This window comes from Pipistrellus hanaki, assembly GCF_964339955.1.
Source record: "Pipistrellus hanaki genome assembly, chromosome: 7".
Classification (NCBI taxonomy): domain Eukaryota; kingdom Metazoa; phylum Chordata; class Mammalia; order Chiroptera; family Vespertilionidae; genus Pipistrellus; species Pipistrellus hanaki.
This window is the reverse complement of record NC_140509.1, coordinates 20,098,688-20,113,862: the sequence shown is the minus strand read 5'-3', so window position 1 is coordinate 20,113,862 and position 15,175 is coordinate 20,098,688. Positions and strand designations below refer to the sequence as shown.

Genomic DNA, 15,175 nt, shown 5'->3' with positions numbered 1-15,175 from the left:
TGCCTGCCTGGGAATCCTTTTCAAGCATTTACTGAATTCTGGCTCCCTCTGTAATTAACCAGAGAAGACCCCCCCCCCCCCCCCCACACACACACACACACACACCTCCCCCTGTTGTGTATCCAAGGCTGCTTGATTATTGCTTCTGGGGCCAGGTTTGACTTGCCCATTTCCAACTCACCTTAAGGTCATTAACTTGCTTAGCCACTGTTTTCTCCTTTAGTGAGCAGATTCTTTTCCATCCTAGTTCTGTAAACACCTATTTTGGGAAGCTTTCCCTTAGTTATTTCTATCTTTTCCCCTCTAAGTTACCACCAGTGTCTGTGATCTGTTCTCCCCATCTTTGTACTCTGATAATAAGGTAAATTATGTACATCTGCATATAGTAGGCACTCTCCATCTTTTGTTCTGTTATCTTCTAGGTCTATTCCTGTTTAATTCTTGGGTTTAAATTGCCTCAGGGCCCACAACAGTCTACTAACTTTGTACCTTGAGTCTTACTCTTCATCCTGAACCTGGGTACCTGACCTAGAGTTAGGGATGTTGGCATTTCTTATGATGCTTAAAAAAAAAAAAAAAAAAAAAAAATGGTAGCACTGCCCTGGCCAGTGGCTCCATTGGTTAGAGCATCATCCTGCACACCAAAAGGTTGCAGGTTAGATTCCTATTCAGGGCACATACATACCTAGATTATGGGTTCAATCTTCCATGGGGGTGCATATAAGGGACAACTGATTGTTTTTTCTCCCCTTCTCTCTAAAAAAGCCAATATAAACATATCCTCCGGTGAGGTTAAAAAAATGAAAGTGGGGATGCAGGGGTCCTCCTGGGGGAGAGCAGGTGCTTCTGACTGAGGATCCATGCAGGCTCCTGAGGCGGTGGCACTACCAAGTCTACAGCAGCACTCCCCAGCAGGATGTTAAATTTTCTATTAGCCATGTTTAAAAAGTTAAAAATGTAGACTTGGCTTTATAATATATTTTATTTAACCCTATATACCTAAAATATTATTTCACTTTAATCTCTATTTTTAAAGTATTAATATGAAATTTTTTTGTACTAAGTTGTCAAAATCTGGTGTGTACTTTCTCCTCACAGCATATTTTTATCAGGACTAGCTACACTTCAGTGCTCAGTAGCCACATTTGCTTCGTAGCTTCTAGATTAGACATCGCAGGTCTAGAGGATAAGTATTAAAGCTGCAGGTTGGGGCAGCAGTAATGAGGTCTTGGGGCTCCAGAGACGCCTAGGAGAGCAAGCACTAAAGTTTGGTTAAAGTTTGGGTTAACATGGGAAGTGTTAGAAGTGCAGGGTGAGACCAGATCATGCGGACTCCAAACACGTGATCTGGAGAGTTAGAGGAAGCTGGGGAAGCAGGGGTTAAGCAGGGGAGAGACAGCAGTCTTGAGTAAGCAACCAGGGAAGTGGTATTAATGTAAAGCCCTTTTTCAGAGGATTCTTCAGAATATCTTGATCCATATAAATTATCTACAGAGTGGCCTCAGAATTATTTTTTTAAATGTTTTATTGATTTTTTTTTTTTTTTTTTTTTTTTTTAAAGAGAGGAAGGGAGAGGAATAGAGAGTTAGAAACATCAATGGGAGAGAAATATCGATCAGTTGCCTCTTGCACACTCCCTACTGGGTATGTGCCAGCAACCAAGGTACTTGCCCTTGACTGGAATCGAACTTGGGACTCTTTTGAGTCCATAGGCTGAAGCTCTATAAACTGATTATTGCCAGAATTAGTTTGAAGGTATAGGATTTCATTCACTTACTTGTATATGATCAAATTTCCTTTTACATAATGGGTCTTTGGTACAGTTGGAATTGATTTACAGCATTTGGTTGTCTGTTTTAGTACCCTAACCAGAAATATCCGGCAGAGGAGAGGAGAAAAAGTGGTCATCAATACACCAAGTGAGTCCAAGGGATGGTGGGTGGAGAGGTTCCTGTTGTGTTGTTGTTTAATCCTCAGCTCACACCCATTCCTTTTTTTCCCCCCAGTATTTAAAGATAAGAACACACCATCTCCGTTTATAGAAACATTTCCTGAGGATGACGAGGCGTCGAAGGCTTCGAAGCCGGATCACATCTACATGGACGCCATGGGATTTGGGATGGGCAATTGCTGTCTTCAGGTATTAGCCATAGGCAGAGGCGAGTGCCCTCACCCACTTCTCTTTATAACCTCCTGTATAGGTTTGTTTCCGTTTTATAAATCATATTTAATCAGGTCGAAATGGTAGCTGGTATGCTTTTCTGAAAACCAGTGAAGTTATTTTAGTCAATTGGAAACTATCTCTTGACAAAATCTACCTTTTTCACTACAAGGAAAAGGTCATTGTCTCTGTTCTTTCTATATGCCTGATTTCTGCTGCCATCTAGCGACAGTGTAGCTGTGAGGTTATAAACATGGCTTAAATCTCTTGCTTCTGAAAGTGAAGTCTAATGGATGCATTCCAGTGATTTTATAGTCAAGGGAAAAACTGTTTGGACTTGAAGTTTTTATATTCATGCAAGGCCACTTAGCAGTATAAAAAGAAAGCAGCCCGAGTTTGCCCTGCCCCTGGCTAAGTTATACAGGAGGTAGAACAGCCTTTCGACCTAATCAGATCATGGTGCCCCTCGCAGGGACTGTGCCCAGGCTCACTTAGGGCCTGGGGGGCAGAGCCCGGGACTCCTCTGACAGCACAGGGTCTGTGTGCAGGGGTTGGCTACTCTGGTATTTAGGTAACTTGCTTCACTTTTTTTGGGCCTGTTTTCTTAGCAGTTTAAAGAAGGGTTTACCTATATTAAGGCCCCTTTTAGGTCTGACTCCAAGCTAATGTTTATTTCATTGTTTTTATGAATAGAAATATTTATTTAAAATCCTCTTAAAACAGGAGTTGAAAATTTGGGGGGAAAAATCAAAGAAAAGGGAGGCTCTTGTTATTTTTGAAGGAGATTTTATCTAGGTCTCATTTTTTCGGCTGATTAGGATCACTGTTCTTGGAGCAGCACCACACACAGTCCCCACCGAAGGGCCCTGGGACCTCCAGCCTGAGCACTCAGTGTCACACAGGGGAGGAGGAAACCAGCCTCCCCATCATCTCACACAGCTGCAGCACAGGCACACGGCTTGCTGCACATATCTCTAATGCGTTTATTTTCACAGCTCTGTGGAATCAAAAGCGGCTTCCTGGGTCCGAGTTTTCCATACCGAGTTTTTAGTAAACATGGCCAAGGTTTCAGTTTTCCCCTGCTTTTCCTGACTTCCAGAGGTAGTATAAAATATGTGGCTTCCAAATAAATGTAGGCCAGAAAGTTTCCTTACACATGGTCACACTTCATAAAAAAGAGACCTTTTGACTGTTAACTGCATATCTGCCTCCCTATCTTAATTACAAACATTTCCATAAAGAACTATTAAGCTCTAGAACTCACAGTGCACGGCTTGAAAACTGTGGGCGCTGTGGGAGAACCACTTGCCTTTTTTTGGTTTAATATTAAACCAGGGTGTTTTACCAGAGACATTGCAGTTGTTCTGTTCCAAAGGGCTCTTCTTTGCCTTGAAATGCTGAATTTGTACAAATACATGCGGTCTCGTGGTAGCTACCAGCAACATTTTTATTGCTGGTAGATAGTTTCCGTCCAATTTAAGCTTTGTCATGGGTTTAAGATTCTTTTTCTCAATGGCACATCCAACACCCCAGTTTCAATACTGAAAAAACTGGCTCAGATGTGAAGTGTGTGGCAGAAGCAGCTTCCACAAATCAACACAGAACTTCCTGCTGTGAATCTCTTTAGTGAAACACCAGCAACTGCTTATACAGTAAAGCAGAAAAAAAATGTTTAAAAAGTAATTGAAGATTAATGGAAAATTTACAAGACAAATCATTTAACCACATTCAAATCTGACTCTTGGGAGCTTTTTAGTAATCATTTAATGAGTTCATGTCAGTAAGTTCCTGTGTGTGGTAAGAAGTCTCCTCACCTCCTAGAAAATCATGTGGCTTTCAACTGCTTTCTAGATAAATTTTAAATATACAATACTTGTGTTGATTTTAGAGAGGAAGGGAGAGGGAGATATATAGACAGAAACATCAATGATGAGAGAGAATCAACAATCGGCTGTGTCCTGCACGCCCCTGTGGGGGATCCAGCCCACAACCCAGGCATGTGCCTTGAATGGGAATCTAATCTAACCATGTCCTCCTGGGTCATAGGTCAAAGTTCAACCACTGAGCCACGCCGGCTAGGCCTAAATAAATTTCAGATTAAATATTTGGGTTTTTAACATCTGTTTTTCAGCCTTTACTTTTCCCCTCTCAACAGTTTCCTGGTAACATTGCTTCTCTTCCTTATATACTTTAAATGGATACCAGAAGCCAGCTGTTCATATAGTTACACCTTTTAAAGGTATTATTGTAGAACTTCTTTTCCTTCCTCCACTAAAGCCTTTATCTGCAGTGAAGCTGCATTTGGTTTGGTAGCAGTGATATCAGCTCTAGAGTGAGGAAGACAGTAAATAGGTTTAGAATAAGTCGCTGTGCTGTTGTAACACAGCTGTTGAATTCCAGGTGCTAATTTTCACACTCATCTAGGGTTGCCTTTTCTAGGATCTGCCTGTGGAAACAAACAATGCTCACTGTACTATCTTTTTAAAAACAAAATTCACAGTCACACACTAACATTTTCAGAAGTGCTGAAATAGGACCTAAGTAAACTAGAGAAGTCTATTCAAAAGAATTCAGCGGTGAACACTTGGGGAACATTTAGGTGCTTGTAATTTCAATTCATGTGAATTTAACCTGGGGGTTCAGTTTTTCAGGTATCTCACTATTTTATTAAAATAAAACTTATCTTTGCCCCTGTGTTCTCCTCTATAGCACCCTCATTCCTTCAAGATACTATATAAATGTAATACATATCTACTATATAAATGTAATACGTATCTATTAAGTACTAAGTAGGTGTCAAACACTCTTCTTCACCCTTGGCATAGAGATCTCTGCTGTCCTGGGGGTTTCTGTGATCGGGTCACAGCAGATAAGCGGGTAAATACTTTATGCACCCTCCCCCATCTCCTCACTTCTCCTTTAACCCTTACCCAGCACAGACTAATTTCTGAGTTTCCGCCTCTTTCCGGAAACTATCCTTCTGGTTATCAGTGACCTAGTTGCCAGCCCTTCTCAATCTTTATCTGTTTTAACCTTTGATACTCGTCGTTGATGTCTGACTCAGCTCTTCTCTGGGTTGATTTAATCTACAGTGGCTGGTGAATTATCACATTTTAATGAAAGCATAGCCTTAGCATAGGAATTAGCATAGGAATTGCAGGAAGGTCAGGACCAGTAACCCAGCTTGCAGTTAATACAGATGTGCCAGCACAACCACATTTATATCGCTTGCTCCCACCCACTGCTCCCAGTGTCCTGCCCCCCAAAAGGTGGAACATTAATTATTTTTTTGTAATTTGTGGAGGATTTGTACTAATCACTATGTGATCTTTTTCTCTGCCTAACTCTTAATTGTTCTACGTACCCATCATGTGCAGACTCTCTGGGTGATCTAACCGTCTTCAGGTCTGTGCCTACTCCCCAAATATTTCTCCAGCCCAGGCTTTTCTTCTAGGAACCAGCTCTGGACCCAGCCACTTGTCTGTTTCTTGGCTCCGTAAGCCTTTGCCTCTTCTTCCCGACTTGTCCCAAGCCAAGTGCTAAGTCACACCCTCACTCTCTCTACCCTCTGGCCACCAGAGCCGGGTGCCTTGTTATGGTTTTGCCTTTTTCTTAGGCGGATGCAGCATTTGAACTTCCCTGCCTTCCTCCAGTCTTGCCCCTGCCAAGCTGTTCCTGATGCTGCCACACTGCACTCTGAAACCCATCCTTAGTATCTCCAAGTCTCCTTTTTACCCAAACGTGTGTAACCTCTCAGCCAACTGAAGCGAATGGGAAGCTCTTGAAAGAAACCAGTAGAAAAGGAAATGCCTAATGAACTATCATTTATCTAGTGTCTTACTTTTCTTTATCGACTTTTAAAATCTAACTTATTTATATTAGCTTTGAACATGATTAAATACCATTTTCTAGCAAAATTCATCTAGGGCAAGCATTTAAACAAACTCCTGTATTAAATATTTCATCAATGGAATGACCATTACATACCAGGCCCCTCCCTTCTTCAGTCTTCTTCCCAGACTTCACTCCTTGGGGAGGATGTTAATGATTCTTTGTTGTTAATAATTTGCAATTCTTAATCAGGTAACGTTCCAAGCCTGCAGCATATCCGAGGCTAGATACCTGTATGATCAGTTGGCAACTATCTGCCCAATTGTCGTAAGTAGAAATCATACCTTATTTTAAATACTTCTTGGCATAGAATAAAGACCGCATGTGCGAAATTTGCTGAGTGTGCTAGTTAAGTCCATTGAAGACTTCATTCAGAAATGAACTAACGCAGATAATATGTAGATTAAGAACCAGTGGACTAAGTCTAAGCTGTAGACCATTACTGTTGCTAGTAAGACATTTATGTGCTAAAGTGTTAAGTTCGAATGTTAGCCATCTTATGTCCTCGCATCAGAAAGAGGAAGTTAAATGTATAAGATCCAGGGATTTCAGTCACTCCTGGGTATTTCACTATGAGAAACAGGCACAGATAGTGCTGTAGAGCTATGTTTGCATAACTGATTCTTTGTGACCAAAGATAACTACATGGAGCTTTTTTCAGCATGAAAGTGACATTTTGAACCTGCAGGTGCTGACTTCTGTTTGTTTTTAGATGGCTTTGAGTGCTGCGTCTCCTTTTTACCGAGGCTATGTGTCAGACGTTGATTGTCGCTGGGGCGTGATTTCTGCATCTGTAGATGATAGAACTCGGGAGGAGAGAGGACTGGAGGTGGGAATGATTTTTCCTTAATAGTCTTTCTATATCAAGCACATTAAACAGAGTTATTGTAATAAATACTTGTGATTCTAAAGTTTCCCTCAAATTTTTATCTTGAGTAGCTTAGTCACATATGGGAAGAAATTCATGGTTTATAAACCTGTCTTTGGCTTTATAGTGTTTGTTCTGGGATGAACATGTGGGAAATGCGATTTGGTTTGGTTAGAGTTTTAATTTTCATCATTTGTTGAAATCTGTATTTGTTTTATCTTCTAAAATTAAGAGTGTAGTTTTTTTGTTTTTTAATCTTTTGGCAGTCACTGCTGATGGCTGTTTTACCAAATGCTTTTTGGCGCTACATGAGTGCTTTTTATATGATGCTTTCTGCTGTGGAAAGTGTACTCTGCTGTCAAAGATTTTTTTGCCTCATATGAAGGGTTAGGCTTTGCCTTATAAGAGTCAGTTAGTGCCTCTTGTTTGCCTGTTGAACTGTGACTTTGCATTTCTCCAACCAAGAATATCTACCAGAACCAGCTCTGGAGATCTTTAAAAAATAGACCCGTGGCCCATCTCAGACCTTTAATAAGTTTCCCAGGACTGGAACCTTGACATAGGTATTTTTAAAGGAGCCCTCCAAAGTAATTCTGATGTTCTGAACCAGGGCACACTACTGTTGCTCTGCTCTTCATGCAGTTGTTCATACATTGTTGAATATGCTTTAAAAAAAAAAAAGTGAACTTTAAAGGAGAAATCATTTTGAAAGTTTTCTTTTACAGTATAGGCTTATTATTATTATTATTTTGCTGTCAACCTTGGTGTTTATTTTTTAAGCTTAATAAGAATGAAGGTGATGTGCTTTAAAAAAGAAAAAGTTAAGATATATTTAAATCATCATGCAAAAGGCCTACTTAATTTTAAAATATAATTTTCCCTAATATTACTTTTCAGTGTTATTTTTCAGAGTTTTATGTTAAGATTAGACATTTTAATATAATTATTATATATAAAAACATACAGCATTTTAATGAAATTATTTGGGGCATAAGTTTATTTCCAGATGATTTTATATGGCATTCATTCACATTTTTTAAATTTTAGCCACTGAAGAACAATAACTATAGGATTAGTAAATCCCGATATGATTCAATAGACAGTTATCTGTCCAAGTGTGGCGAGAAATACAATGACATCGAATTGACAATAGATAAAGAAATCTACGACCAACTGTTGCGGGAAGGTGAGCATCCATGCCTCCCCCCCACCTCTCCCTAGATTTGATTATATGTCTTTAGTTCTTCAAAACTCTCTTAAACTTTTTTGCTGACTCCTGGTCTGATTTCTGTTTTTAGTGTGAAGTCTCTAACTTTTCTTAGGAGGCTGCTTGTTCCTAAAGTTTCAAGTTCCAAATACTTGTGAGATCTTCTTGACTTTTAGCAAAAGGAACTTACTTTGGAGGTCTGTATCTAGGTCCCACCAGTGCCCCAGCAGGCATTGTGTAAGTAGCGAATGAAACTCCGGCGCTTCCCCAGGGCCCGTAGGATAAGGTCCTGGGCCACACGAGAATGCCGAACCAACCAGCCACTGCCTGAGCTTCTAGGTACTCGCTCTACAACCTCCTGAGCTGTCCTGTCTTCTTTTGGGACTTGGAGGACAGTGGAGCCTTGAGCGGTGTAGTGAGTCCAGTGCCACCTCTCTTTGCAGGCATTGACCACCTCCTGGCCCAGCATGTTGCTCATCTCTTTATCAGAGACCCGCTGACTCTGTTTGAAGAGAAAATACACCTGGATGATGCCAATGAGTCTGACCATTTTGAGGTAGTTCCTGTTTTAAATAAATTTTTATCTCACTAACCAAGACGGAGGCAGTTTTCTGTGTCTATGAGAAATTGGCCAGTGGAAAACCTCATGTGCCTTTCATTATCTAGTTCAGTAAGAAACCAAGACACATTTTAAGTTGGTTCGAGGTACTTTTATTATGATTCCTACAGGTTATATCTCCAGTTCTAAATTTCTTATTCGATATTTTCTCTTGTTTGCAGCATGGTGAAAAGTTAAAGCATGCTACATAAAAATAACCTGGTCAGTTATTACAGTGCTGCTGGCATATCACCCAGCTTTTATTAAACACTTGCTGTTTGTTTTCCTAGCAGGTCACATTCCAAGAAAATCTTAAAATTATACCTTTTTTGTACTTATAAATTAAGGAGTATTAGGTATGGGCAGCAAACAGTCTTCATTAACTATCAAATCATCTTAGTATTTTCTGTGACTGTGGAAAGTTGGTTTTATTCTCTGCCTTTTTATTACAGAACATTCAGTCCACAAATTGGCAGACAATGAGATTTAAACCTCCTCCTCCAAACTCAGACATTGGATGGAGAGTGGAATTCCGGCCCATGGAGGTAAGACGAGGGTCAGCAGGAGCAAACTCACATGCACCCGTTGAGAATAGATTGTGAGGAGACCCAGACCCCGATGGGGAGTTGGGGGTGATGTGGTCCGAGGAGGGCTTTGTTGGGGAATGGCTTGCTTGTGTGGTGGGTTGCTAACTTCTGGGCTCCTGCCTGTCTAGGTTCAGTTAACAGACTTCGAGAACTCTGCGTATGTGGTGTTTGTGGTGCTGCTCACGAGAGTGATCCTTTCATACAAATTAGATTTTCTCATTCCACTATCAAAGGTAAGAGAGTGATAAAGGGTAGCAGTGGGTCTGGATAGCTGTAGACTATTCTGTTCTTTTATATAACATATTAATTTTAAATGTGAGCTCATTTAGAATTGTTCACTCTTTAGAATAAAATGCTTCTCCCTCTGTCCTATTCTTTTGGTTACTGTATTAAACTTAGGATGCAAGGAGAACGGGTAGCTGCTGGAGTGCAGGGGACAGTCCCTGCAGTGGGGCTGAACTGGAGCTGTTCCTGGAGAATGTGATGGCTTGGACCATCAGAAAAACAAATCAGGGTTAATCAGCCCCAGCCCAATAAAAAACAAAAAAGGAATCTTCTAGAAACAGTTTCCTGGCAGAGCCTCAGAATAGGCTGTGAGGCAACAAATAGAAGATTTTGGTTCCTGAGCCAGAGAGAAAGGCTGGGAAACGCTGCCAGGCAGAACGGGGGGTCTGGTGAGGTGTTAGAGCAGAGCAGCCCTGTCCCAGCAAGTGTGGAAGGAGGAAGAAACCCCGGAGCTCTGCTCCCTCTCCCCCAGGGGGCACTGCAGCTGCCCCTGCCCCTGTCCCTGGAGGCAGTCTGGCTGCCAGGTTGCCCCTGCCTGCTCTCACACCCAAGCCAAAGTGGGCCGTGGAATTCCGTGGGCCCACAGACTGGGGAGTACCTGTTGGGGAGAGCAGCCCATCTGAGGCATAGTCCATGTAAGCTACCAGTCTAAGCCTTTGTTTACAATAGATGTCTAAAAGTCAGTAGGAAACTAAGAACTTTTAATGGCCTTAAAGAGCCTATATTACCCCTCAGTGAAACACAGTTAATTCAAGAAATTGGAAAGAAGTCTTAAATTCTAACTAGTGCCTGAGAGGAAATTCTGGAGAAGGCTCACATCCATGAAGCAAGCACTGTGGACCACAGAGCATTTGGAGAACAGTTGTTAGAAACAAAGAACAATGGTAGCCACAATTTTAAAATTCAGTAAATGGCCCTAGCCAGTTTGGCTCAGTGGATAGTGCCTGCCCACAGACTGAAGGTCCAGGGTCTGATTCCGATCAAGGGCATATACTCGGTTGAAGACTCAGTCCCCAGCCCTGGTTGATCTATCCACTGAACCAAACTGGCTAGGGCAGTGACCACGGTGGAATTTTAGACAGTTATTTGAATATGTTTCTAGAGGTATCTAGATTATTCAGGTCATATGTGTCTTTTAAAAAAACAACAGTAGGAATTAACGAATATGGTGAAGAGGCCAAGTAATCAAAGACTTGGTATAGCCCATGCTAGTTCAATGTGACCCTCTAACTTGGGTCTTTCATATATTGAGAATCCCCTCAGATTTCATTATAGGAAGTAAGGGATTACGAAGAAGCTTTAAAAGCTCTTTGCGAGTCTTGGAAAAGTCACTGGAGAGATGGAAAATTCACGGATGAAGAGGTTTTGGTCTGGTGAATAAGTGGACATGGCCAGGGCAGACCCTCTGATCCTGGAGAGCTAAGCTCGGTCCAGATCTGACAACAAGCGAAGCAGCAAAACCCCTGGGGTGGCGGGGGCAGAGCACTGAACTGGGAGCCAGGACTGGGTTCCCTGCCTTTTTCCTCACCTGGGGTCTTGGAGGAGTCGTGTGTTGTGTAAAGGGAGCCAGCCAGCCACCTGCCCTCAAGACAGGTTTCCTAGAAGGTCAGCCATAAAGGTGCCTTGAAATGCAGGTAGCCTACGTGATTATAGGTTTTTGTTTTGTATTTTTAAGGTGAGCTGCTCTTTTCCCCCATTATTGTTAAAAAGCACATACCAACTTGCGGTTGAGTGACACAGTCCCCACATAAAAGTGAAAAGTCTGCTCTTCTGACCAGAAACCGCAGGAAGGATGGTAGAATACTTGAGGGAGGCGAGTCCTAATGGCAGAAGTGACGGAGGCACAGCTCTGGTTGGTCCAGAGTGTTCTGACGTTATTTTTCTCCCCAGGTTGATGAAAACATGAAAGTCGCACAGAAACGAGATGCTGTCCTGCAGGGAATGTTCTACTTCAGGAAAGATATTTGTAAAGGTATTATTATACATCCTCTTGGATTTCTGGGGTCACTTAGGCTACAACAGGCCACTAACACTGCTCTGCCGTCACCAGCAGGTGGCAACGCTGTGGTGGACGGCTATGGCAAGGCCCAACAGAGCACGGAGCTGGCCACAGAGGAGCATGAGGAGTATGCCCTGATGAGCATAGACACCATCATCAATGGGAAGGTAGGGTCCTGTGTGCCCACTGCCTGCCGGCCGGCTGACACCCACAAGCAGGAAGTACTATAAGCTCATGGCACATCCTGCTTCTTGTAGGAAGGCGTGTTTCCTGGGCTGATCCCGATTCTCAACTGCTACCTGGAAAACATGGAAGTGGATGTGGACACCAGATGTAGTATTCTGAACTACCTAAAGCTGATTAAGAAGAGAGCATCTGGTATGGTATCCTTTCCTTTCTTTTTTTCTTTAAAAAACAAATCTCAATGTAGGCACAATCTCTCAATCTTAGAATACTCAGATTCTTCAAGGTGCCTTTTAAAGCAGCAGTGACCAACTTTTCGGATTTCACAGACCACCACTGGTCCACAGACCGCAGGTTGGTGACCACTGTTTAAAAGGATGCATTTATTAATACACACCTTTTCACATTTTGGCATCTTTACAATCAGATACACCTTGTAATCTTTGATAATCACAGTTTAATTAGCAGTGCTGTTTTTTAATACTGATTCATAAAATTGGTGCATCTTTAAGTTGATGACATTTTGGACACAGTGTCTAGATTGTCTCGTTGTCACTGAGGTCCAGCTGTGCTCACTGTGCACCATCACAACACGGTGAGGCCCTAGGGGTCTCAGCCTGCTGCATATGGTGAGCACCCCCAGGAGCCCCTCCCGTTAGCCTAGGGGAGCCATCAGCTGTGAACAAGAGCAACAGTGATGGTGGTAATGCATCCATTTTACACGGGATGTACCCCCGATGGTATGTATGCCAGTTTCCCCTCTCCATTCACTCCACTTACTGTCCTTTTTTCTCTCCACCTCTTTGAGCAAAGGTCGCTCTGGAAAACTCGGGACCTGCTGTCCTCTGAGGCAGTCTCATGACATGGCCAGCATATGTGGTCTTAGCCCTCTGGCCAGATGCCTTAGTGCACATGCTGGTTCTCGTTTCTTACGAGCTGGCAGTGTCGGTCCGTGTGCGGGTAGCATGGGGTGTGTGTGGTCGAGTTGCTGCCTGCAGCCTAGAATTCCTTCCCAGGAGGAGTCCTGCAAACACTATGGAAAGCATGCTTCCCCAGCCCTGCCACCTGGCCACACCAAAAGGTCACGCTGGTTTTTCTTCAGGATTGTTCATCCTAGCCAAATGTCAACTTATATTTTAAAAAGCACTACTATTTTGAAGAGCACTATTATTATTAAAGTGCCTTAATTTTTTTTCTTTTTTCTTTTTCAGGAGAACTAATGACAATCGCCAAATGGATGAGGGAATTTATTGCAAACCATCCTGACTACAAGCAAGACAGTGTAATAACCGATCAAATAAACTATAGCCTTATTTTAAAGTGCAACCAAATTGCAAATGAATTATGTGAATGCCCAGAGTTACTTGGACCAGCATTTAAGAGAGTAAAATACAGCGGCAGTAAAACGGACTCTTCCAACTAGACCCCTGCAGAGGGACACGCTTGCTGTTTCTTCTGAGAACTGGCCGCAGCTCCAGCCAGAGCGTGGCATGAACACCAGGTGACAGGGCTGTAGCGTGTCCTGGGCCGATGGGCTGGAAATGGAGGGAGAGGCTTCCTTCAGCAGGGAAATCTAGAGTTTTTACAGTGAACATGTACATAGTAAAGTATTTTTATGATTAACAATGTATTTTAATAACATATCTAAAGTTGTGAACTGGCTTGTACATTTTCTAATTCTCACTCTGGAGTAACAACTGCCCGAGCAGTTTTGTAAATGTAATGTTCTAGTAATTGTACTATATCTGCATTCCAGAGTTAAAAATGTTTACTGTAAATATTTGTGTTTTCGTTTGTAAAAGACTTTACCTGATCCCCGGAAATTGATCCCTTCACTGTAAAACCAGTCTGTCTTGTTGATGTTCTTTCAGTCATCTCCTTCGTTTTGTATGTAAAATCACTGTTGGATCCATTTGAGGGCTTCAGGGGTAACCCTGGGCTCTGGCACCTTATCTGTTCCCTTTGAAATCGGAATAGCTAACACCACATAAACGAGCTGATGGCTGTTATGAAAGGTATTGTCCTTCGGCAGGAAACCTTTACCCCAAGTTCACATGTAGTGAATATTTGGGGTGATTTTTTTGTTGTTAAAAAAAAGGGGGGGGGGCGCGATTGTTTTCCTCCTGTGCATAATATAGAGTATTCTCAAAAATGGCACCCGCTCCTGTGTCTGTCCTGGTTGCTGCTGTTTATTTAAATGTGCAAATCAGGTGCAGTTGCTGAAGGTTGTTTTGCTCCTTCTTTCTAGTTTTCAGTAAGCATATTGACAGACATTTTTATAAAAGCCATTTGCTTTAGGTTTTACCTGGAGGATATTCTACATGCTGCTTATGCCCTTCTCCTTGAAACTCTTCAGGAAATCATGATATGCACTAAGTTTTGTGAATCAAGCCCCTAAGTGTTTAACTGTAAATAAGTTTCACATAATTGTTGTTAGAGCATTTTGTTGAAGGTTTTTTTCCAGCTAAAGTCTTACCCTGCTTCACAAATAACTATGTACAGTAGATTATACAAACCTTAACAGGCATCAATATTTAAACTAATGTGAATTTAAGAGATTGTGACGAAGCTGCTTCCGCTAAGTCTGCTTAGGTATAAATACTAGGGTTTGTGCTATGTTTCATACATGCTCTTTGGAGGATTAATGAATGCCTGCTTTTCATTTGCTTGTAAATCAGGTTGTAAAAAGGCAGATAAACTAAATGTTTGTGGGATGAGGAAATAAAAGAATGGGATGAGAATCCTGAAAACTTGAATGTGTGAGTTCTGCAACTAAAGGGGTGGTGGTGTAGCTTGTTTGTTTAATGGTCTCAGATATTCTGTGAGCTTGTTATCATTGCGATCTTCAGAGGTTTTCAGAAAGGATAGTGACGAAAACAGACACCTCTTCTGCCCTGTAGCTGTCAACCCCAGAGGGGAGGAGAAGGGACAGAGGAGCTCGATGTTTGGCTGAAGTGACGCCTGAGCCACAGGAAGTGGATTATTTTTACTCCACACTACTGCTCAGCTGAGCCAGCGGTCACGGGAACGCTGAGGAACTTGGGTGCTGACGCACACTCCCACCTAAGCTGGAATCTGCAAGTCCTGCCGAGAGCTGCTTTCAACCCATGGCTGCGTCAGCACCCTCTCACCCTGCGTTCCTGTGGCCAGTCTGCTTTTCTCAGCTGTGTTTATGGTACCTGAACCGCCCTAGGGCCGTGCTTGTCAGATTAATCTGCATACAAATCTCGGGGGTCTTAATAGGCACAGCCTGGCTCTGTGGGCCACGCTGAGTACCATGGACTTACTGTACACAAGTTGTAGACATATCTTGTATATCTCAAATGAGACTTGCTTTTCATTCTGTCAGTTGGATCCAGATTTTTTTTTCCTTCTTACTAAAATCAGGTAACAGTG

General features: G+C 42.2%; 1 protein-coding gene across 2 annotated transcripts in view; it reads left to right on the top strand.

Moving 5' to 3' along the window:
* Window positions 1–14,535, top strand: part of GCLC (glutamate-cysteine ligase catalytic subunit) — a 37,392-nt gene extending 22,857 nt beyond the window's left edge. The window contains exons 5-16 of one of the 2 annotated variants that reach the window (XM_084889452.1): window positions 1,861–1,919; window positions 2,007–2,140; window positions 6,245–6,319; window positions 6,765–6,881; window positions 7,968–8,106; window positions 8,571–8,683; window positions 9,178–9,270; window positions 9,441–9,545; window positions 11,488–11,569; window positions 11,651–11,763; window positions 11,854–11,974; window positions 12,991–14,535. In XM_084889452.1, coding sequence (XP_084745578.1) covers window positions 1,861–1,919; window positions 2,007–2,140; window positions 6,245–6,319; window positions 6,765–6,881; window positions 7,968–8,106; window positions 8,571–8,683; window positions 9,178–9,270; window positions 9,441–9,545; window positions 11,488–11,569; window positions 11,651–11,763; window positions 11,854–11,974; window positions 12,991–13,202 — 1,363 coding nt within the window. In that variant the 3' untranslated portion in view covers window positions 13,203–14,535. Of the gene's footprint in view, window positions 1–1,860; window positions 1,920–2,006; window positions 2,141–6,244; window positions 6,320–6,764; window positions 6,882–7,967; window positions 8,107–8,570; window positions 8,684–9,177; window positions 9,271–9,440; window positions 9,546–11,487; window positions 11,570–11,647; window positions 11,764–11,853; window positions 11,975–12,990 lie in introns of both variants that reach the window. The other variant, XM_084889451.1, reaches the window with a different exon arrangement.
* The last annotated feature ends 640 nt before the right edge of the window (window positions 14,536–15,175 follow it).